The following is a 25,492-nucleotide window of genomic DNA, read 5'->3' as shown; positions in this document are numbered from 1 at the left end:
TACTAAGTGTTCGACAGATGGAGGAGACATGGGTTGGAATACTTATGCCATGTTTTAATGGAAGAGGGTCGAATTAAGTTCATTCATGAACTACAGGAGCAATACTCAGTATTGCCAACAGACTATTTTTACTACTGCCAATTGAGACATTATGTATCGAGCTTGCCATGGGGAAATCTAACAGAAGATGTGAGGGAGGAACTGGATTCGGCTATCTCATTGGGAGCGCAACAAAGAGTGCCAGTGGCATTTCATCACCGTCATATCCTTGACACAATGGCAGAGTTGGACTTTTCAGGGTATGCAGTCAACACCTGGCTGCCGCAGTGTCAGTGGAGATATTTTAATTTGTTGTTTTTAGTTTATAATGTTGAGGTTTCTGACATATTTATATATTTTATATATATTTATATGCATATTCATGTGCTAATATTTTTTAAATCATATTTTGTATTGCATGTTTTTCTATATATGTTTATCTTAACGTGCTTTTAAATATTCATATTAGTTTTGAATTTAAAAGAGACTCTCAATGTTTATAATTCATGTCTATGTTTTACATTTACACTACTATTTGTTTTTATGCATATTTTTATAGAGATACATATTGTTTATGATTCACTATGTTTTATAATTTGATATGTTTGTTGTTTATTATAGCCCCTGACGCAGCCCTATTGTTGGGCGAAACACGGCTTGTGTCGGGCATTTAATACGGTATCTTCAATAAAGTGGTTTGGATATTATATTGATCTGCTAGTTTGTTTTCCACATTGGATTTTGCAGATCGCTTGCCTTGTTGTTTCCTAGATCATTGGGAATTACAATATTGGTTTGCCCTAAGACTGCATGTACCCCCAAGGTGAGCATTTCACATGGGCTTGTCCCAAGATGGAGCATGTATGAAGTGTAATAAGGAGGGTGCAATGTTAGCCCACATGTTCTGGTCCTGCCCGAAGGTGGTCTCCTTTTGGAAAAATCTCCTCCAGCAGATATCTAAACAATGGTCAACAAGCTGGTGTTATGACCCGCTATTACTATTTGGTAGACCAAGGCTGGGCTCACTGATTTCGAAGGAGATATAAGGAGTTTGTGCAGAGAGCAACTGTTATAGCAAAAAAAAACTATTCTTCTCGAATGGCTTATGAGTCAGCCCCCGTCAGTCCAGAAATGGCGCACCCAGATGATGTCTTTTCTTCGTATGGAATGGATAGAAACCCATAAGCCCCCTCAAACAGGAATGCAGCAATTTCAGAACAAATGGTCCCCATTTTGGGAGACCCTCACCCCTGCAGCAAGAGGTCAACTACTGAATCTGTGAATATTGTTGAGACTGCTATTACTCTTTGGTCTAGTAGGGAGGAAGGAGGGTGAGGGGGGAGAGGGAATTGGGTGGGGGAGGGGTATTCGGTTTGGGTTTTGGGGATAGAAAGGGGTAGATGTTGATTTCTGAGGTCCTGAGAACATGCAGCGAGAGTGGGCGGAGGCAGTGGTGTGCTGGAGCAGGCTCTCACAGGCTTGCAAGAGCCGGTTGTTAAGTTTGTAAGAATTTTGGGAGCTGGTTGTTAAAGCAGGGCCCTCCATGGCTTCTTTAACAACTGGCTCCCAAAATGTGGGCTTGGGCCCCCTGCTGAATTATCTTTTACTTTGCTGGTGAGGATGCTGAGCCCTGCAAGCCAAGTAAATAGACTACTGCTGGGCAGCAGGCTGGGACTTCTCGAGCATGTGAGAGAAGTTCCAGCATGCTGCTCAGAGCAAGACCTTGGGAGTGGTGGCAGTCCATTTATTGGCTGCCAGCAAAGGTATGCCCACACTAAGGGAGGGAGGAGAGAGAGACAAGTGTTTCTCTTCCACCCCCCACCCCCACCCCCCCACCCCGGCCACCCCTGGCCCTTCCAACTGCAGAGCTGGCTACGTCCGGAGAAAGAGCCTGTTGTTAAAAATTTACCAGCACACCCCTGGGCGGAGGGTAAATGTTATGGATACAAGATATTGATGTAACTAGGTGTTGGTTATGGATGTTATAATCTTGTATATATCCCTAATAAAAATTATTGAAATATAAAATAAATGTTATAGTATATCAAAAGTAGTTGTTTAGCTGCTTACAGCATAAGAAAAAGAGGTTTGCCCTACAGTAAAAAAAATTGCTCCAAAAAGATCAGTGGGTAGACATGCTATAGCCAGCAAAATTTCAGTATTCAGATTGTGAGTTCTCCAGGGGTAGAAAACCTACTGCACTTGTTTCAATGTGTGTATTTTTGTTCACTTAGGTGCCCATTTACGAAGCTGTGGCAAATAATGGCCTTGGTATGCCCTTATACAGGTCTTTCTTGAATGCTAAGGCTATTTTTACCGCAGGAGTAAAATGTCCGATTTTCAGATTTTTACATTAATGGCTGCATGCTGATTTTTCCATTAGTGTGTGAACCCTTACCACCACCTAATTCATTAGCACACGGTAATGCTGACACACTAACCAATTTGCATATAAGCACCCACTCTCCGCCCCCCAGACATGCCCCCTCTGCCCAAAAATAAAATTTATTCTTTAGCATGCGGGTAGTGCACATACATGGCAAAATTACCGTGGGACACCTTGGCATACTCCATGCACACAATTTTTTGCTGCAGTAAGTATGTGTTAATGCTTACCACAGCTTAGTAAAAAGGCCCTTAGTTTTGCTTTGAGGCAATCTGGTTATAGCTGTCAAGTACTGCACGGTGGGAACGCTGACTTTAAAGTAGCAACTTGCAGGTCCTTGCTAGCATATGTTTAATGAGAAAAATAAGTTTCATTCTTAGCCTAAGCACAGGGAAGTCTACCAAGGATTTTCTTCCTGACAGTTTAGAAAAAAAAGAGGGATCTTAGTAATGTGTTGAATTTTTCTAGTTTAGTAGTAGCTTTTTTTGGTTATTTTTATCAGTCTTTAGAGTTGTTTTTCCTGGCTTATTTGATAGCTGCAGTTGCCCCTAATGTTATAAGGAAAGTTTTACCTTTTGGCCATGTGGTAAGTAGCTAACATCCTTGAATTTGTTTTTAATTTTTAGTGTTAATCTATGGCTTTTTAAAAATATTAGTCATGCTTTTTATGACTTAGGGCCCTGTTTACTAAGCCGCGCTGTAGGCACACTATTGTTTTTAGTGCACGCTAAAAATTAGCATGCACTAATGCTAGAGACACATATAGGAATGTGTGGGTGTCTGTAACGTTAGCTTGCACTAAAAATGCTAGTGTGCCTTTGTAAATAGGGCCCTTATGGGTCATTTTACTAAGGTGCGCTGAAAAATGGCCTGCGCTGGTGTAGACGCGTATATTGGATGCGCGCAGGTCCATTTTTCAGTGCACCAGCAAGGCAGTAGCCATGCGGTAGTTCTAAATTGTCACACGTTGAGCATGTGTAGGCGCCTACGCGGCTTAGTTCAAGGGCCCCTTAGTTTTTATTGATGCCTTGTTTCTTAGTATATAGGTGTTCGATCCAGTTAGCATTTAGGTTTGTGTACCAGGTGGTTTTACTGCCCTTGTTGGGAATGTACTCGGTCTTGTATTTTATTTATTTATTTATTTAATTTACATCCTGCCTATCATTTTCATAGCATTTGACTGTGTGACTGTTTCAACAGGCTTTCATTTCTACTGTACCTGATGCATGTGGTCCATGTTGAGCTTATTTTACAATTCTTCCAACAATGGTTTGTTTTGGTATAGAATTTTGTATAATTTCTAGAATCATTGTTTTAAATAAAGTGGTTTTTTGTAGTTGTATTTATTGGTTTATGGAAATGTTGCTAGCAATGTTAGGTCTATCCCATTACTCCTTTTTGGTTCCTAGTACAGAATAGCAAGATTTTAATGACTTGCATAGTTCTGTGATAAGCACCCACAAAAGGCAGTCAGAAACACATAATGATGTAATTTTTAAGTCTCTTCATATTAATTAAGATATTTTTCTTTTTTTATCTATTTGAATTGGGTGTTTAAGGTACTAGACTGAAATTATTGGAAATCTGTGCCTTCTGTATTTTTAAGTCAGTACAGGCAGTGAAAAGTTATCCTATATTGCACAGCCTAAGTGCCTCTACCCTCTCTTAAAGGGATTAGAATTTGAATGTTAGGGTAGTTTATTTTCTTTACTTGATTTCTGAAATTGCCAGCAAGCGATACAAACATTTATTCTCTGAGAACTGAACTAAGAATACTACATAATTTCGCACAGCCTCCAATTGACTTTAAAGTGGCCACCGCAAAACTTAAGTCAGATTTGAAGTGTGTTGTAGAGGTGAAAGGCTCGGTATCACCCTATCAATCCATTGTTTCATCCAGGCCGTTTGGTGAGAAGTTATAATAAATTAAGTAAATTGTTTCAATTCTTATTTATAGCATCATAATGGAGGGAAAATAATTTAAAATATTTTCAACCAGAGTTAATCCAGCAATGATAACTGCAATTCTGTGGATTATGATATTCAGATATACCAAACAAGAATATATAAAGTACATGTTGGTTGCACAACATGTTGGTTTGTAAGCAAAAGTATATTGAAAGTGAAACCATGAAAACAGCTAATATAGAATTTATAAAGTGGAGAAAATACACTATCCCCCAAATTCTATATACGTTGCTTAAAACTGTGCGTGCAGATTTGGGCATGCACCCAATTTGTGCATGCAATTTAATTGAATGAGGAAATTAGTTCCGATAATTGATACACTCAATTACTGGGCTCTAATTGGCAACAATTAGAATTTATGTATGCATCTTCCTAGTCAGGATTCTATAAAAATGCATACTTAAATTTTCCAAGTGATCCATAAAGGGAGCTTGGCCATGGGAGTGGCATGGACAAATCATGGGCTTTTCTAGAATTTACTCACAGTATTAAGAGTATGGCAGATCCACACCTGATTTAGGCACAAGGGTTTAGGTTTCAGATGGTATAAATCCTTTTGGGTGCAGATCCTGGCTCTAAGCATTATTCTATAAACAGCGCCCAACTCTGAGCACCGATTATAGAATAGTGCTTAATACTCATTTTTTTGGGTGCCCAAATTTACAGAATCTAGTCCTATGTAACAAAAGAAAAAACTTACAACTATTTGAAAAACCTACAAATAAATGATAATTGTAAACTTTAGTTTTAATACTCATAAAACTGAGATGTAAACAGCCCTGAAGGTGTCAAACATCACATCTCAGCACAAATCTTTTATGTATAAAAATGTCCAAAGTGTAAATCTCAAAAATCACACAGCTTTGGACACCTGCGTTACAGTTTGACGTGTGTGTCACCTCAGTCAAACTCCCCACCTGCCACTATCCCCAGAGAAGGCAAGCTCAGGGAGGACAGATGCCTCCCGTGAAACAGAAGGGCAAAAGGGATCTGCGATGCTATTGTTGAAATTTTTACCAGCACACACCTAGGACATGTATTAAGATCAGTATTTTGGATATATTCATGTTTTTGTTATAGACTATGGAATGATAACTCTGCTTGTTTTTGAATTTTTGCTTTTTGCGAGATATGTGGTCTTTGAGAGTTTCACTTCGGTCACTTATTTTTTTTATATATAAAACCATTTCTGCAATGATTGAAACAAATGTGAAATGTGATGTTTGACACCTTCATTGCTGTTTACATCTCAGTTTAATGAGCACTAAAACTAAAGTTTACAATCATCATTTATTTGTAGTTTTTGACAATTATTGTTGTAGGGGTATTTTTGTTATAAATACAGTATATTCAAGGCTTAAGAATCATTGAAGTTGTGTTCTATTAAGAAGGGTACACATCTGACTTTTTTTTTTTTTTGCATTATGCTAAAGACAAATGGTCTGCTGTCATCACCTAATTTCTCAACTGTACTGATTTTTATAAGAATGGGCAACAAATGGAATACTTTTTTGCTACATCATGTTTAGGTGATCCGCAGGGGTTGGTTGACTATCAACAACATTGGCATTATGAAAGGAGGTTCCAAAGACTACTGGTTTGTTCTGACTGCTGAAAGCCTGTCGTGGTATAAAGATGATGAGGTTGGTAATAATGTTTTTTTCAATGTTTAAAAAGAAATGGCAAGTTGTCTTTGGGTCAAGGCGAAGCTGCTTCATTTCAAGTCAACCATGTTCTGATACATATAATTTTTCCGGAACACAGATGCAGTACTGTTGATTCTCATTATAACAAGTGCCTGTTCTCACTTTCATCATATGAGGGATATTGAGGATGTTTTTTTCCTGAAAATCAGATTTTCAACCTGAAACTAGTTCAGGTATTTTGGATATCAGTAGTAAATGTGGGAGAACTTGCAGTATTATAATTAGATTTGCTAATATTTAATTCATTTTATAATTGTTTTTTAGGTCTTCATAGGAACATTTTAGTTATGAATCATCAGTGTGTTGATAACCTGTGAAATTTCTCGATTCCAAGATTTAGTGGAAGTATTATGTACATGGACTGGTGGTACTGAATTATTGGTAGGATATGAAACATTTTCTAAAAGCTAACCGTTGTTGGTTAGGTTAGCCCCAGATATTCAGTGCCGGCCTTTGTCCAGGCACCTGCACTGAAAATCGGGGCTAAATCTGGTGGGGCTGGCCTCCAGAGCTTATGCAAATCCTGGCTGATATTTAGCCGGGGCCCACAGTTGTGCGGGCCTGTCTGAACATCGGCTGAGACCCACATTAAAAAGTAGAATTTCTCTCCGATCCCCCATCCCACCCCCCTGACAAGGTATATATCACCCCCCCCCCCAGATGTCATTCATAGCCCCTCTCACTACCCTCCCCCAACAGGTCATTGCTCCCCCTCCCATCTCCACATCCCACCTCCGAATCAAGATAAGCCCCCCCCCCCACCCCGACCTACGTGACCTCCCTGGTGGGGTAAGAGGGACAGGAAGAAACTGCCCCTTGCTCCTACCCCAAGTGGCGACTTCCTGAAAAAACCTGCTGCAACCTCTCCAGAAACAGCCGCTGACTGGTTAAATCGCTTATTCGGGCTCTGCTAATTTTCAGTGGCACTTAAGTTATCGCTGCTGAAAATTAGGGGTTAGTGCCTAAATGAAAACCAGCTATTATGGGGGTGTTCTAGAGGTGGAGTCAGCACTTGGCTGGTTAAGTGCTGATATTCACCATTTAACTTGCCAGGGTAACTTCTTAAATGGGACCGCATAAAACACAGTCCTGTCTCTATGCAGCAACCCACTGAATATCTGGAAATAATGCCAGCAGCAGTCAGCAAAATGCTTAGTGCCGTCAGCTGAATATTTATCCCTTTGTGAATAATTCAGAAATAATTCAGTTGACTAGGCTTTAAAAAGAGCTAAAAATACTGATAGCTAGCCATTCTTGGGTGATAAAGATGACATAGATAAGGAGAAAAGACAAAAATAATCTAAATTGATTGTGAACTGTTACAAGAGAGAGCAGAGTTTGACTAATGGACTGTGCTCATGACTGAGAATACTGCAGAGGATGGAAGTCTTGTCTCACACATTAACAGGACTTGCTGATAGCTGCAATGTGCTCATACCAGGCATGGAATGGAATTATGTGCCTTGGCCAAGGAACATTCTTGCAATGTTGAGGCTGGATAAAGGAGGATGAAGAATGGGACCTGAGCAGGTTGGCAGAAGTTGTAAAATATAAACATAAAAGTTAAAGATCAGAAGAAGGGGAGTTAATGTTTTATAATCAGTTCTGCTAACTGCATGGGGAAATTGTTTTTTTTAACAATGATATATTAATTATTTAGGAGGTTATTAACATCCCACATCCTAATGTATTATAAAAAAAAAAAATAGAGAGGTCACGTGACGCCATGGTGCGGGGCTGACGCTGGAAAGCTAAGCTCCGCGCACACTCACCCGGAAATCAGATAATTTGACTTACCCAGGGAGCGAAACGCCACAATTTTGAACTTAAAAGGTGGGAAAGCGATTGGCGAGTAGAGATTGAGTGAAGAAACCGAGAATGGCAGCGAAATCAGTGAGAAGAGAGCGAGACAAATCGAAACCGCCAGAAACCAAGATGGCCGACCAGCGAGACCCCGGCGAATTAGCGGTGGGTTCCGCATGGCTGACGGAGATCACGGCCGAGGTTACAGCGGCGGTCGAGGCCGCTTTGGACAAAAAGCTTCAGCAATTGCTCGATAGGGCGGAGGAGGCTCATGAGCGTATAGACAGTATAAATATGGAGCTAGATGAAGGATTACAGCGGATTTCAGAGTTGGAGGAGACGGTGGGGGCGCAGAAGGAGATCAACAAGAAACTGGAGAGGAAAGTACAGGATCTGGAGACAAAGATCGATGACTTGGAAAATAGGAGCAGGCGAAATAACCTGCGTTTGGTTGGCTTGCCAGAATCGCTTATTGATAAAGATCTGCCTACCTTTTTGGAGGACTGGCTGCCGAAATCATTACATATAGAGGACAAACTACAGAGTTTTTGTATTGAACGAGCCCATAGAGTTGGGCCTCCGAGACAGCCTGAGAACAGGCCGCGCGTAGTCATACTAAAAGCTCTGAACTTTCGGCATAAACAACAAATTCTGGAAGCGATAAGAGGAGGCAAAACTCTCACCTACCAAGATAAGAAGATCCTTTGTTTTCAGGATTATTCTCAGCAGGTGCAGGCGAGGAGGAAGTCCTTTGCCCCTTTATGTACGGACCTTTTCAATAAAAAAATAAAATTTGCGCTCTTGTATCCGGCTAAGCTGCGTCTCACGATAAATGGAGTTACCAAATTTTTGGACACAGTTGAAGCAGCTAAAACATATACATTCAACAACATGGTGGAGAACAGACCCTCTAATGGGAAGGATATAACTACAGAAGCATTTGAGGGAGTTCTACAAGACGGGGGCTTACTTGAAACTAATTTGCTATGGGGAATCCTCCCCGGAAAACTTTTTGATTTCTCTAGGATGGAACATTGAAGGATGAAACAGAGATTCAGCTACGCCCTGATCAATGCTTGAATATATGGGATATTGTAGACGATATGATATATATATACAACAGAGGAATCAGACATGGACTGTGGAATATAATATTGAATTACAAGGGTCGTATGTGCATGGAGAGGCGGAACGCAATATGAGGCTGAAAGAATATACAGAACTGAATCACAGCACAGGGTGCTGAACCATTGCTAGGATGTGGTGAAAGAAGATGATCAAAGACTGGTATACGAAAAGTGATATGTAAATTTGTGAATAAGTTGGTGGTTAAGACTGGGAAGAGTTAGAGGGGTTAATAATCACGGCAGGGTGAGTGTAGGGGTTAATAAGTGACTAGTTCTTGGAACAGGAGGGAGGGAGGGAGGCTTTGAAGGATGGGAGCTGGGGGGGAGAGAGGGGGGGGGAGGAGAGATAGGGGGATACATAAAATTAGGTTAACAGAACCTCAATTAGACATATGGAGTCAGAAGAGAAATATGAGTGAGTTGAATGAGGAGTGGCTGCTTGTACAAACAGCGGGAGTGGTGCTGCTGGGACACCACGACTGCTCTTATGTGAATGTGGAACAGTGGCGGATGCATAAGCGAGACTTAGGAGACTGATGGGATTAAGGATATACTCTTGGAATGTGGGGGGTATCTCATCTCCCATTAAGAGAAAGAAAATATTACATAGTCTTAAAAAGAAAAGAGCGGATATAGCACTTCTCCAGGAGACACATCTGTCGTCTCAGGAGCACCTTAAGCTTAAAACCTGGTGGGTGGGAACAGTACTGGAGACCCCAGCGGTGGGAAAGAAGGCTGGGGTAGTGATTTTGTTTCATAAATCACTCCAGGTTGAGGTGGGGCAGACATGTATTGATGCCGAAGGGAGATATATTCTGGCACAGGTCAAGGTGAATAACACTACCTACCTCATTAGCAACATATATGCCCCTAATGTGTACAGTAAGAAATTCTTCCATTCTCTCATAAGCAAGGTACAGCAATTTAATGTGTCGAAGAAGATAATTGGGGGTGATTTCAATGTAGTAGCTGATCCCACCATAGATAAATCACATCATATAGCAGGTGCGATGGGAGGGATAGATAAAGGTATCAATTTGATATGTGGGGCTGTGGGAGTGGTTGATGTGTGGCGGGTTCTTAACCCTACTACTAAAGATTTTACGCACTATTCTAGAGCTCACCACACGCAATCGCGAATAGACTACATTCTGATAGATGAAGACAGCTTTGCAGACATCTTAGAGGCAGCAATAGATCCCACGATAATTTCGGATCATGCGGCAATATCGATTGAGTTTAAAGATCTGAATTCGCAAAGCAGAGAGTTCAGATGGATATTCCCCTTAGATCTGTATTATGATCAGGATTTTAGGCAATTTATTAGGAGAAAGTGGGAAGAATATGAACTAAATAATGAGTCACATATGGATACACCAATACTGTTCTGGGAGGCTGGGAAAGCTGTGTTAAGAGGTGAGATCATAGCATACAGTGTCAGAAAGAAAAAACAGAGAGATCGAGAGATCATTAGATTGGGGGAGCAGTTGGTGCAATTGAGGAGGGCATACGGACAAGGGGTAGCAAATCATATCCGAGAGCAACTATTAGCTACTCAGGTAAATTTAAATGAACTGATACATCAGCGAGCCAGTAAATCTGTTGAATATTATAAATATCAATTGCATAGATTTGGGAATAAACCCGGGAAACTCATGGCAGGGCTGGTGAGGAAGATGAAGGGGCAGAGGAGAGTGTTGGGGATCAAGACACAGAGGGGGAACCTAGTGCATAATGACACAGAGATAAGAGATGTATTTAAAGATTATTACGCTAGGCTATATGCCAAAAATGATGACGATGATCTAGACCCTGATATATATTTAGAAAATATTAACAAGACGAAGATCTCAGAACAACAGCAGAGGGAGCTAAATAAACCGATTGAGACGGAGGAGGTCCTTAAAGAAATTAAAGCCAGTGCCTTGCATAAAGCGGCGGGACCAGATGGCTATAGGGCTGAATTCTATAAAATTCTAATGCAGGATATAGGAGGCCCTTTAACAAAGTTCTTTAATAGATCAGTCGAATTAGGTGAACTTCCACGGTCTCTGCGATTAGCGGATATTGTGGTGTTCCCAAAACCTGAGAGAGATCCGACCATACCAGACTCATATAGACCAATCTCACTGATTAGTTATGAAGCTAAGCTGCTAGCTAAAATTCTGGCCTCAAGATTGGCAAAAGTGCTACCAAGCATAGTGGCGACCCCTCAGGTGGGATTTATACAGGGGAGACAGAGTGGGAAAAATATTAGACTGATACTGGCATCAATAGAGAATGTGCGCAGAGGGGGTGGAGATTCCTTATTGATTAGTTTCGACGCCGAAAAGGCGTTTGATCGAGTAGAGTGGGAGTTCTTGTTTGCTTCACTAAGAGCGTACGGATTTGAAGGTTACTTTACACAAGCAATATCTATATTATATAAGAATCCTATGGCGAGAGTGCTGGTTAACGGAGCGTACTCTCGAAATTTTGTAATTAATAGAGGTACCAGACAGGGATGCCCTCTGTCTCCCTTACTGTTTGCTATAACGCTAGACCCGTTGATTAGAGACATCATGAGTAACCCTGAGATTGAAGGTATAAATCTGGGAACCAGAGAATTTAAGATATCGGCGTTCGCCGATGACATTTTGGTTCACCTAGCTAAACCGGAGAGATCGCTGCCGGTATTGATGGAGGTTTTTGAAGAATATGGGGCCTTTTCGGGATTTAAATTGAATTTTCAAAAGTCAGAGGGATTGCCCACAACAACTCGGGTAAAGGAGAAATGGGAGGGTAGGTTCCCATTGAGATGGGCGAACAAGGAATTTAAATACTTAGGCATAACACTGACAAGTGATATGAGTAGCTTATATAGACAGAATATTGACCAGTTACTGCAATATACGCGGCATAAATTAGCAATATGGGAGGGACTGCCCTTAACTTTAAGCGGGCGAGTGGGTTTGTTTGCAATGATACTTTTCCCAAAATGGCTGTATGTATTAAGACAATTGCCACTAGTCATACAGACTAAAGATATAAAGAAGATTCGAGGAATGTTGACTAGATTCTGTTGGAGTGGGAAAAAGGCTAAAGTTAAATTGGAATATCTCTATGGGAAAAGATCTGAGGGAGGATTGGGGTTGCCTGACATTAAACAGTATAATTGGGCTTGTCTAGCTAGACACTTAGCAGATTGGATTATGGAAACAGAAGAGCATACTGTCCCGTTCCGGGCCCTTACCTGGCACTCCGCGGGCCGGAGCGGGAGGCTGGGGCGCCCGGGGAGCGCGGGTCGACGGGGAGGGGCGGCCACGGGGATCGCGGCGACTACGGGTTGCTCCGAGGCCGGCGACCCAGGAGAACCAGCGCCGGCCTCGGAGAAGAGGATCCGCCGGCCAAGATGGCGGCGCCGGCGGCGGCGTCCTCCTCGCTGCAGCAGGACCAGCGAGGAGGCTCCGCCCACACGCGCCGGATTGGCGCTTCCCCCTAGGAACTCCGCCCATTGGACGGAGGGACCAATCCGGGTCCCGCTGCAGGCTGGGGCACCTAGGATTGGCCACAGCTGTTCCCCAGCCAGGACGAGCGGGGGATTTAAACGGAAGCATGGAAGGGAACCAATGCTTCCGTTTTCTTGTTTGAAGCCATCCTGCGAAGCTTTCCAAGCCTGTGTTTGTTCCTCGTGACTGCTAGCCGTCCAGCTAGCGAATTCCAAGCCTGTGTTTGTTCCTCGTGACTGCTAGCCGTCCAGCTAGCGAATTCCAAGCCTGTGTTTGTTCCTCGTGACTGCTAGCCGTCCTGCTAGCGAATTCCAAGTCTGTGTTTGTTCCCCGTGACTGCTAGCCGTCCAGCTAGCGAATTCCAAGCCTGTGTTTGTTTCTCGTGACTGCTAGCCGGCCTGCTAGTGAATTCCAAGCCTGTGGTTGTTCCTCGTGACTGCTAGCCGTCCTGCTAGCGAATTCCAAGTCTGTGTTTGTTCCCCGTGACTGCTAGCCGTCCAGCTAGCGAATTCCAAGCCTGTGTTTGTTTCTCGTGACTGCTAGCCGGCCTGCTAGTGAATTCCAAGCCTGTGGTTGTTCCTCATGACAGCTAGCCGTCCTGCTAGCCATTTCCAAGACTGTGTTTGTTTCCCATGCCAGCTAGCCGTCCTGCTAGCCATTTCCAAGACTGTGTTTGTTTCCCATGCTAGCTAGCCGTCCTGCTAGCCATTTCCAAGACTGTGTTTGTTTCTCATGCCAGCTAGCCGTCCTGCTAGCCATTTCCTAGACGGAGTCTGCCCTTCAGAACAACTAGCCGTCTCGCTAGTACTTGCCACTTCAGCACACGTTCCAGTTGTCAGCTAGCCGCCCGTCTAAGCCACGTTACCAAGGACTCTGTATCCACATCCAGCCAGGCCAGCCGTCACCCCGTGGTTCCAGCAGTCCTGCTGGCCGCCCGCAGCTGAGGGCTCAACCCTCGGTGAACGGCGGTCGCCGCGGGTGAAGAGTCGGGGTGCTCGGTTATCTTCTGGGCCTAGTGGAGCTCGGGAGAACTCGAGAGCTCACCTACACCAGAGTGGCATCAGGGCCGCGACACATACGGAATGGAATATTGAGAGTGCACTGTTTAGACCATATCACCCTTATTATATGATGCATGTTGAGAGTACAAAGATACCAAAGGAATGGAAACATCATATTTTATTGCACCCAATGAGAAGTATATGGCAGTACATATTGAGGAGATTTAATAAAAACCCACGATGTACGGATCTCCTCCCACTGGTTGGGAATGGAGCATTCGAACCAGGGAATACGTGCCCGAAATTTGCCAAGTGGGCACAGGAGGGAGTGGTACTAGTGGCAGATGTTATGCAAGACACGGGAAAGATTATATCAAGAGAAACCTTAGAGGGCATGGTGGGAGTAGAGAATGTGATATGGTATGATTACTGCCAGATCCACAGCTATATTGAGAAACTACATAGGGGGAAATGTGATAGAGGGATATATGAGCTGCTGGTGAATCTGTTTTTGCCACAGGGAAGAGAACAGACCACGGTATCCATACTATATAAACAGTTAAATTTGATAGCCAAGCATCGTAGTTACGAAGCAGTGGCAAGACGATGGTCTGAGGATTTAAAGGTAGAGATCAGCAGTGGAGATATAGTCCAATCTCTAAAGGAGATAGTACATAAAGTGGTGAGTGCCCGATATAGGGAGATACAATTTAGAATTGTTCTGAGGGCATATATGTCTCCCATACAGGCCTATTATGCAGGTAGATTGCAAGAAACACATTGTAGTAAATGTCATTTTCAGAGAGCAACACTATATCATATGTTTTGGGGATGTCCAGCCATACAAGATTTCTGGGGTCCAGTGCTGGAATACTGTGAGGCCGTGCTACACAGGAAGCTTTGGTTAGAGGCTAAAACTGTAGTGCTTGGATTAAGGGGAAGAGGGTCAACACTACGACATAAAGAAAACATATTTATCTATAAGGTACTAATGGTTGGGAAACAATGTATATTACAACACTGGACACAAGACATAGGGCCCTCCTTCTGGCAATGGAGGAGCTCGCTTCATTCCTTGGTGCGAATGGAAGCACGTGCTATGACTAGTAGTCCTAGAAGTAGACAACGTTTTTGGGAAGTCTGGGAACCATACGTACAGGCTTTATCAAGCAGAGCTCGCAGCTTATTGGTGAACACACTCATGGGAGAGGAAGGTAGGGGAAGATAAATGGCTTTATATGTTACATGGTTAACGCTGATATAGAATTACATGGTATAGGTACAGGGGGGGGGGGGGGGGGGGGGGGAAGGGGGGGAAAGGAACATTTAATGAAACCTTTGATGACATTCTAGATTAGATTATGATAAGAAACAAAACGGAAAAAACAGACGAAGAGTTGTATCAGGTAAATGTTTATTGATTATATTTGCAATTGACTGTAATATCAATACAATAGCTTCTTCTTTTATTATTAAAATAAATACAGAATAGGGGGACAATGTTATATGACAAAATTTGATGGCTGTATGTACTGATACTTGTTTTAAGTGATGTTCCACTGAGTTATATACAAATGTTTCGAGATTGACATGTTCCGGTGGCTTTGTACTTTTGGTGTGGTCATCAATAAAAATTGTTAAACATAAAAAAAAAAAATAATAAAAATCAGTATTTAGCAGTTAGGTTACTGCTTAAATATATCCTTATATCTGCACAGTTTTGCAGTGGAGTGCTGTAGTCTTATAGACTCCACTTATAGTCTAACAGCAGAAAATATTGCCCTAATGTTATACAAGTAGTTTATCCTTTTAAAGAGATCCCCGCTCTTTCTATGTTCGGACTTGAACACAAGTTGTACTATACTGAGGGCAGCTGAAGTTTGCTGCTCTTCATATAACTTCTTGTCACATCCCTGAACCACCCGTAATCCTGTCCCACTTTGAACGGATACATTTTGGTCGACTGCAACTTATATGGCCAAAATTTATTTTCTGGGCAGCAATTTTTTTTAAAAGCTCATATGTAGCTATAAGCCAATATAGACTGCCTAAGGGTTTTTGAATATGTTTCAAGAAGTTCAAAGAATTTAAGGGTACGAAATTAGGAGATCTGCACTTAATATTTGAAAGTTGTAGATTTCATAAACCATGTTGTAAGCATTTGCTAATTATGATGCTAGAAATTTCAAACTAATATTTTCATAACTGTAGAATGAATTATGCTCTACATAGCACAGCATCAGACACACGCAAACATATATAGATAAAATATAGATATAGATATACACACACACATTTTGCTATACAAATATAGATATATTTCATATCTATGCCGATATCTCCATGTAGTTTGTATACTGGAAAATGAGGAGGCAGGAATGCATGGTTTAAGTTTAAGGAGGGAAATTTATTTGATAGCAAAACATTTCATAGAGAAACATCATTTTCAAGTTTCTTTGAGCAGCTATAGGATATCTATTTAAAGAAAATATTAGCAAAAACAGGAATCAGAGCAGATTGTAGATCAAGGTATGCTTATTCCTTATAGTATTTATCAATGATATTGATTTTATGCCACACTTATGAATGTATGCAATGATTGCCATGCAGCTTTGTAAAGGGGGGGGGGGGGGGGGGGTTATAAATGGCAATGTCGACACAGCCCATTCACTATGTCAGCATTACTGCACTGGCAGCCACTAGTGCGGCTTTGTAAAAGGAGGGGTAAAGCATTTGTAAGAATGTTGTTAGAGTGTACAATGGGGGCGTCGCGGCGGAACTGTAAGACTTTAACACTGGCTGAACGAATAGAAGTTCTTAAAAAATTAGAAAACAAACAAAGTAAAGCATGTATTGCTAAAGAATATGGTGTCAATCCCAGTCAAATTTCACGTGTCTTGAAACAGAAAGACCAGCTTCTGGAAGACTGGCAAAACAATACAAATCCACAACGGAAACGAAAACGAGCAGGAAAAGCTGAGGAGGTAGAAGATGCTCTTTGATGGTTCTCTCGAGTCAGGAGCAAACAGTTTCCTGTCAGTGGTCCACTTCTTATGGAGAAAGCTAACCAGCTAGCTGAAAGTCTTGAACTAACTGAATTCAAAGCCACTGTTGGATGGTTGGAAAGATAGGAGAGGAAGAACATAAAATTCAAGAAACAGCATGGTGAGAAACAAGACGCTGATGACTTTGGTGCTGAAAATTGGGTTGTTTCAGTTCTTCCGACCATCTTGAACGAGTTTGCACCTCGTGACATTTTCAATGCTGATGAAAACGGTCTCTACTGGCAAGCAATTCCTGTTGGAACACTTGCATTCAAACATGCCGAAACTACAGGAGATAAAACTTCGAAGGACCGACTGACGATCCTTCTTTGCTGTAATATGGATGGGAGTGAGAAGTTGGAACCCCTCATCATTGGAAAGAGCAAACAGCCCCGTTGCTTCAAGAAAGTTAAGCGACTTCCTGTGCCATACGAGGCAAATGCAAATTCATGGATGACTGGAAGTTAGACACTAGAATGCGGGCACAAAAGCGTCAGCTATGTGATAATGGTGCTGCACACAGGGTTGATGTCAAGCTGTCTAACGTCAAGGTGGTCCTCCTGCCACCAAACACTACCTCTCTGATGCAACCTATGGATCAGGGCATAATAGCCAATTTCAAACAACATTATCGGGCTCTTGTGCTATGTCGTATGATGAGTGTTATGGATGACCAGACTGGCAAGGATAAATGTGCTGTTGAACTGGCTGGTAATCTATCACTGTTGGATTCCCTACATATGCAGAAAGAAGCCTGGAATCATGTTACACAGGCAACCATTGTGAACTGCTACAAGTGGGCAAGCTTTGTTAAGGATGTGGAGAGGGACGAAACAAATGCAGCTGTTGCAAACGCATCAGATGAACATGTTATTGACATCCCAGCCGGTGTTACTGAAGAGGAGTTTTATCGCTACATAGCTGTTGATTACGATCTACAAACAGCTGACGACAGCACTGATGTCAAGATATGTGCCTACATGCAGGCAACAACGGCTGATGATGAAATGAGCAGCAAGGCACATGCTGACGAAATTCAACAACCTCCTCCTGTCACTTTTGCAAGCGCGCTGGAGAGTCTCAACACCGTGCGGGCCTATCTGGAGGCCACTGGATGTCAGTGCTATGACAATTTTTACCATCTGGCAGACATAGTCTATGGAACTCACAGACCCAATAGTGTACAGAGGACTATAACTGATTACTTCAAATAAGCCTAATGTCAGTTAACGGAGACTGTATACTGTACGTATAATAACAGTACTGTACATATGTTTCAGATGTCAAGCTTCTTTGGGTCACAACGGTTAAGTGCATGCTCTGGTTAACTGCATGCATTTCTTTGGTCCCAGACCCTTGCACTTAAGCGGATTACACTGTGTATGTATGTATGTATCTATCTATATCTATATATGTCTTTGGCTATTTTAACTGCAAAATGGCCAATGTGATATAAAGGAGCATGCTTTTGGGTAGAGCAAGAACTAGCAAAACGATTATAGAAGAAACTGTGTGGTGGCATTTATACATAGTAGATGAGGACCTCCATTGGTCCTTTCAGTTTGCCTGGTCCTTCCAAACATAGTATATGCTTTGATTTATACTTTAAAATGTACATGTTTGATTCTGTTTTCTTAGCCATTTTAAGGATATAAACTGTATAAATCTGTCTGGCACTGGCCTTGCTTCCCAGCTACTGGAGTTGCCGTCTAATCACTAACTCCCCTGTTTATTAAGCCGCACGCTATTGCCGACACAGCCTATTCACTTTGAATGGCTGTGTTGGCATTGCTGAGCGGCAGCCACTAGCGTGACTTAGTAAACAGGGGGTAAGTTTTGTTTTGATTCCATTCGCTTTCCATATAAGGACCCTTTGACGCTTATTTTAGAAACCGTATTTGCAATCAAGACATCTTTATTGTACAAGATGGACATCCAGCATTGAAGAACGTTCAAAGCGCCATTTTGCAGAGTGAAAATATGGACATCCATCTCCTGGGATGCTGACAAATGAATGTTCATAGAGTGAGGTAAAGAATCAGGTGAAAGAAAATCCTTCAGAAAATGGAAGAAGGTTCCGACTAAAAATTATAGGAAACAGCATAAGGAATGGCAAGTCAATTACTAAGTGTTGATAAGGAAGGACTTGGCAGAGACTTATTGACACAATTTAACTTTTAAATTCATTTTGACATCCCAGAGCCAACACAGAACAACTCATTGATATTTTTATGTAGCTTGACTTCTGTTCACATCTTATTTTTTTCCTGTTCGATTTCATGGCTCTAAAGCACTGTACCAAGGCATATATGTAATTCTAGTTGTAAGCAGCGTCTTTCTTTTAAACACCTTTTTTCTTTTTCTTCTGCGAGCATAGATGAATTGTTTCTTTTGTCAGGGATGAATAGTTTGTGTCTCTGTCATGTTTACTTAGCAACATTCCTTTGTAAATAACTGCTGCTCTGGCACTATTTTTGCCTCATCAAAGAAAAAAAAACCAAACACCAGTGAAAGACCAGTTTCCTAAGTTTGTTTTATTTCTCTTGGTTTAAATCTAATATTTATTAGATACAATTTTATTTCATTGTTTTCTTTTGTATACAATTCTATTTCACTGTTTTATTTTGTGTATTCTAGATAACAATTTTGTTTTGCTGCTACAAATTTTACAATTTTATTTTCAGGATATTTAACCTATTAGAACTATTTGGTCTACATTTCATTATAAAAAAAAAGTTATGGTATTTTTCCTCTGCTTCTTTTGAGAAACTATAATCAAACATGTACATGTGTGTCCTAAAAAAATGACATAGACCAGTGGAATATAAAGAAATATTTTCTTTTTAATTATTTCAGTGCACTCCACCGAGATTTCTGATCAGCTGCAGAGCTACGGAATCTCAATGGAACATTTAAACAGTACTGTTGTACATTTTTTCCCTTCCTTCTGGAGTAGCTATCTCATATACTTCTAGCCCTAGGACACTGTTGTGGTAATTTCTCGTGCATACTTGTGAATAACACCATGTTTGTTTGAAGGATGTGCCCAGTATTGCATTTCAATAGCATGATCTAATTTACAACCTTTTATTGTCTCTGTCTTGCTTTCCTCAGGAAAACGCCAGACAGAAGGGGGGATGGTAGCAAATGTATTAGTTACAGCTAAAGTGTAATGTTCTCACATTCTGTACAGAATTACAGTCTCTTTTTCTTTAAGAATACACTTTTCCTTAAAGATAACTTCTATTTTGAAGATATTTTTGCCCCATGTTGATTATATGACTCTTTGTAAAGGTCAGTCAAGGACACAGCTTTTTGTCTGCCTCATCAGGACTTTTCTTAAAGCTGATTTTTCTTAGATTGGTTTCAAAACTTAACATTCACTTTTGGATTTTGATTTACAAGGATAAATTTTACATTTACTGTAAGATTTACTGTACGGTTCCTGCTTGTATCTTTCTGTTATTTCTACGTGCTTTATTGTTCCCTTATGTTTACATTCTTATGTCCCTGAGCAATCGGCTGTACTTTGCAAGTGAGATTCATCAGCACAGGAATTACAACAGTCCTGCTGGAACTTTTTGTTTTGCTAATAATGCAAGGTAACATTTGTATCCTGTTTTACTTAATGTGTTTTAGTTCATTAATATCTGTGTTACTTTATCTCAGGTAGTTGAGATTCTAGAGAAGCTGCCTCACAGGAAAAGTAAATCTAGATGAATGTTTAGATTAAGAAGAAGTTGAGATGTTTTGTTCCTTGAAAGAAAATGTTGTGTACTGCCCCAGAAAATTGGTTTAAATTACTTTCTCTTTCACCATATTATTTCAGAAACAGAGGGATTCTTTAAAATAACATATATACAATTTTTGATGGTAATTGTAAACAGCTGTTATGTTAAACTATTTTCCTCTTTTTTTTGTGTATTTATTTTTCCCTAATTTGTTTTTCCACTAATGACATGTGCCTGTCTAATGATTTTAAAGCAGAGGCTTGTTTGTAGCAGACCTGATTACCCAGAAAACTGCAATGGTAAAGATTTAAAATTATGTTTTGAATTGAATGGAGAAACCTTGTGAAGAAGTTGGAAGCAATTTCCCAATCAGTTTTGGAAAATTTTATGTAGAAAGTTACAGAAATATTTAAACAAATGAGAATGTCTATTTGTAATGAGCTAAAAATAGGCAAGTTATGTGAACTGTTTAACAGTACATACTGTGAATAGTCACATGGATGGAGGGCATGATGGTATAACAGCATATATAGAAAAGATATTGCAAGTTAGCTTGAAAGAATGAGAAACGTGAATATATATAGAAGTCTTTGAACAGGGATATGTATATGAATTATCTATTCTTTTAGTTAAGACCAGAATAGCAATTGATTTTATTCTAAATTAGCTATAACCACACTTGCATAAAATATAAAACCTGAAAACAGCATTGAGCTAATGGTATTTTGTTAAGGAACTGGGCAGACATTAAGTACATTGTTCTGTTTAATTGTTTATTATTTTTCATTCAAAGCACCCTTATTTACTCTAAGTTGACACCTTTCAGAAGCATGACGTTATCTCCCATGTGAAACCCTGACTGCAAATTTACAAATATTAGCCTGACCAGCTGGTATAAAAGAAGCATTTCACCCATAAAACGTGGCAAGACCCAATCTATACAGGACAGGACTGTATAGTATCCAAATAGTGACACCTACAGCTGCATTGCTGGAAGGAGACTTTTAGTTCGACTCATTTGTGTGATTTAAAGACCTACTCCATTTATTGGGTGAATTGTTAAACTCCAGCATTTAAACTGTTGGTTTGACTTGACGGAATATTACTCTTTTTTGTATAGTCTTTAATTAATTAAGGTACATTTTGAGTTATGATTTCTTTCTTTGGTTCTCTTCTTCTGACCCTAAATTCTTTCTGCTTATTAGGTGTAAACTCGTATGTTAATCCCTTTATTCAGTTAACACAATAGATTTAATATTACTAAAGCAATTGATTGTTTCATGATTGTTAATGCTTCTGTTCATATAATAAGATTTTTATTATATCCTACATATGCCTTGAACTGTGGAAAGAATGAAATCTGAGAACACCCTTAAGTTAATGACATGTTACTAATGAATTGGACAACTATTATATGGACTATTTAACTTGCTGGAAATCAAGAGATGCTCTAAGTGGAAGTCTTCTGGATGCAACATAATGCCTGTCTGTGTGAGCCTCCCAGCAGTATACAGACTGCTGTTTCACAATACCAGAACCTACACTGACTTATAAATTTCTCTGATGCCAAGATTGTCTACTTATCAGATCAAAGAAATTTTAAGTGGCTTTGAATTGCCTGATTTCTAACTGCTTAAATTTTAAAACCACACATTATGGACTTTTCCAAAGATTCTATGTTTTCTTACTGAATTATCTCCTTACATTACAAGTTGTTTTATGCACTGCTAATTCGTCCCGCACCTATCTCAATCTTCACTTTCCAAACTGCAGAAAGCTACTCTTTCCTTGTCATCAAGCAGATGAAGCCATTACGTATGGGTTATGTCCATCAACCAGCAGGGGAGATAGAGAGCACTCAAACTTTCACAGTGCCCTCTTGGCCAGCTAGCTCCACTGCCTCTTCAGTATTCTCTATCTCCCTTAGCAGGGTGGCTGCAGCTTGTTCGAGCTCCAGAAAAATCTGCCGGGAGGTGGTTCCTGGCTTGCCAGTTGTTAACCGGGGTGTTGGAGGCTATAGCAGCTTCACTTTAAAGGCACATAGGTTAGCCCTTTCCCTGCCTTACCCATACCTCTGTGGATGTGGACATATTGCCTTGCTTTCCCTGTCCTTACCCACCAACAGTGGATGCAGGCATATAGGTTCGCCCTTTCCCTGCCTTTCCCACTCATCTGAGCCTCCGGAGTCTTCAATACTTCTGCGTTCCTCACAGCTTAAAAAAAAAAAAAAAAGTCGCGTCGCGTTTTTAAACGCAGAGACACTGGAACAGAGGTTTTTGACCTGATTCTCAGCAGGATCGTAGTTGTACACTAGATCCTTTGAGGTAAGAGTGTTTTCCAACTCCTCCGGGGTGGGCCCGCGATCGGGGCGATTTTGGCGCGAACCGCCATTTTGGATTTTACCGCCTTTTTTGGCGATGGCTGCGGACAATGTAAAGCGCTGTTCCACTTGTGGCAAGCGCAAATCAGCAGCAGGGCTCTGTAAATCGTGCTGTATTGGCGTAGGAGCCGGCCCGAGCATGGCGAGCGATGTTTCTTCCCGCTCTGAGCTGGCAGCGGGCGCCATTTTGCTTACACCGCATGGCGCGGCCTCCGTGGACACGGAGAGACCTGAGCCGGGTGGGGCACCTCGAGATGAGGTTATTTCAGGAGTGGCTAGCACCGGACAGGATTTGGGTGCCCTGGGTGAGATTTTCTCCCCGGATTTTGTGCTTTTGCTGCATAAAGCATACATGATGAAAAGAGCCCTTCCTCAAGGGTCGCCTGAGGCTCCTCTGATTGCCCCCCCGATGGATTCTGGCCTGGGACTGCCCAGTGAGGCTTTTTTCCCGGATGCTTGGCCTAAAGATAAGCGCAGAAGGGTTAATTCCCCTTCAGATTGTGGTGCACCTTTTTCCCCCCCGTGGTCGGGGTGTGAGGATTCGGAGAACTCTGACAGACGTTCTTGGTCTGAGGAACCAGAGTCAGGTGCGGATTTACCACAGGATCTGGATGATCCCTCCGCGGTGAGGATTTTCCACCGTGATGAGCTGCCAGCGCTTATTTCAGATACCCTGCAGGCCCTCTCGATTGAAGATCCTGACAGTGGCATGGCCTCCTCGGGTAATCCCAGGATGGCTAGTACCAAGAAAGCTGCTCGGGCCTTCCCTTTGCATGACTCCATCCTAGAGCTTGTTTCGGCTCAGTGGGCTGACCCCGAGGGACCTTTGAGAGTTTCCAGGGCTATGGGGCAGTTATACCCTCTGCGTGAGGGACATATAGCTCGTTTTCAAATGCCTACAGTGGATGCCCTAGTCACTGCGGTGACAAAGAGAACTACCCTCCCTGTTGAAGGAGGTGTTGCCCTGAAGGACGTTCAAGACCGTAGGCTGGAAACAGCGTTGAAACGGTCCTTTGAAATTGCAGGTCTCACTGTTCGGGCGTCTGCATGCAGCTGTTATGCTGTGAGAGCCTGTCTAGCTTGACTGCAACAGGCAGTGGCTCAGCCCGGAGATGGAGCAGAGCCCTTCTTGGATGTGGCTCCGCGGATGGAGGTGGCCTTGTTCTTTCTGGCTGATGCCCTTTATGACCTTGTCAGAGCTTCAGCTAAACAAATGGCAGTAGCAGTGGCGGCTCGCCGTCGTCTGTGGCTACGACACTGGGCAGCGGACATGGCCTCTAAGCAAAGGTTGGTGAAGTTGCCTTTTCAAGGACTTCTCCTATTTGGTGAGGAGTTAGAGAAAATTGTGAAAGGCCTGGGTGATCCAAAACCCCAGCGCTTGCCCGAAGATAGGCAGAGGCCTTCCTCTAAGGGCCAGGCGGTCCACTCCTCGTACAGACCTCGCTTCCGTGAAGCTAGAAGGTACCGCCCGGGGCGTTCTGCTGGGTTCACTTCACGTGCCCGTGGTCAGCAGAGGAACTCCTTTCGCTCGGACAAGCGTTCCGCAGCCGGTGGCTCAAGACCAGGAGTTCAGGGGCGACCCTGTCAATGATGGTGCGCCGGCCCTCTCCTCGATGCCTGTCATCGGAGGACGGCTTTCCCTCTTTGTCGAGGAGTGGGCCAAGATTTCCTCAGATCAGTGGGTTCTGGACCTGATCAGAGATGGATACAGAATAGAATTCAACGCCCCAGTAAGAGACGTGTTTGTGGAGTCCCGATGCGGTTCTGCTGTCAAACGGGCGGCGGTGGAGGAGACTTTACAAGGTCTGATTCAGTTAGGGGCAGTGACCCCGGTGCCTCCCGCCGAGCAAGGCTGCGGCCGATACTCCATCTACTTTGTGGTGCCGCGAAAAGGTGGGTCCTTTCGCCCTATTCTGGACTTAAAAGAAGTGAACAAGTCCCTGAGAGTGCGGCATTTCCACATGGAATCCCTGCGCTCCGTCATTGCGGCGGTTCAGCCAGGAGAGTTTCTCACGTCTCTAGACTTGAAAGAAGCTTACTTGCACATACCGATTTGGCCCCCGCACCAGAAGTTTCTGAGGTTTACGGTGTTGGGAAAACATTTCCAGTTCAGGGCCTTGCCTTTTGGCCTCGCCACAGCTCCCCGAACCTTTTCGAAGGTAATGGTGGTAGTAGCTGCTTTTCTCAGGCGAGAAGGTATCAGGGTTCACCCGTACCTAGACGACTGGCTGATCAGAGCAGACTCTGCAACAGAGAGCTTACAAGCTACAGCCAGAGTGGTCTCAGTACTGCAATCTCTAGGCTGGGTCATCAATATGGCCAAAAGTCACCTGTCCCCTTCACAATCTCTAGAGTTTTTGGGGGCCAGGTTTGACACAGTCTCGGGCTACGTGTCCCTACCCGAGCTAAGGCGGTGCAAGTTTCAGAATCAGGTCCGTCTGCTCCTGAGGATGCCCCGCCCGTGAGCTTGGGACATTGTCCAGCTGCTGGGATCGATGACAGCCACGATGGAAGTGGTTCCCTGGGCGAGAGCGCACCTGAGACCTCTACAGTATTCCCTACTCCAGAGATGGTCTCCTATTTCTCAGGATTACCAATGCAGACTTACTTGGCTCCCTGCGGCCCGTCTCAGCATGGAGTGGTGGCTCTCGGACAGCATGCTGCGGCGAGGAATGCCGCTGACGCTCCCCGTTTGGTGCCTAGTGGTAACAGATGCCAGCCTGAAGGGCTGGGGCGCACACTGCAAGGGGAAGCATGCCCAGGGTCTATGGATACCCGAGGAGTCGGAGTGGTCCATCAACCGCCTAGAGTTGAAAGCG

The 25,492-nt window shown here is 42.5% G+C and overlaps 1 protein-coding gene across 2 annotated transcripts in view; it reads left to right on the top strand.

The window, feature by feature from the left end:
• DNM3 (dynamin 3) overlaps positions 1 to 25,492 on the top strand; it is a 1,044,597-nt gene that overhangs the window by 573,829 nt on the left and 445,276 nt on the right. For both annotated transcript variants that reach the window (XM_030208630.1, XM_030208629.1), the window contains exon 15: positions 5,923 to 6,036. In XM_030208630.1, coding sequence (XP_030064490.1) covers positions 5,923 to 6,036 — 114 coding nt within the window. The remainder of the gene's footprint in view (positions 1 to 5,922; positions 6,037 to 25,492) is intronic.

This window comes from Microcaecilia unicolor, chromosome 6 (genome assembly GCF_901765095.1).
Source record: "Microcaecilia unicolor chromosome 6, aMicUni1.1, whole genome shotgun sequence".
NCBI lineage: Eukaryota > Metazoa > Chordata > Amphibia > Gymnophiona > Siphonopidae > Microcaecilia > Microcaecilia unicolor.
Note: the sequence above shows the minus strand (reverse complement) of the source record. Positions and strands in the feature narration are given on the sequence as shown.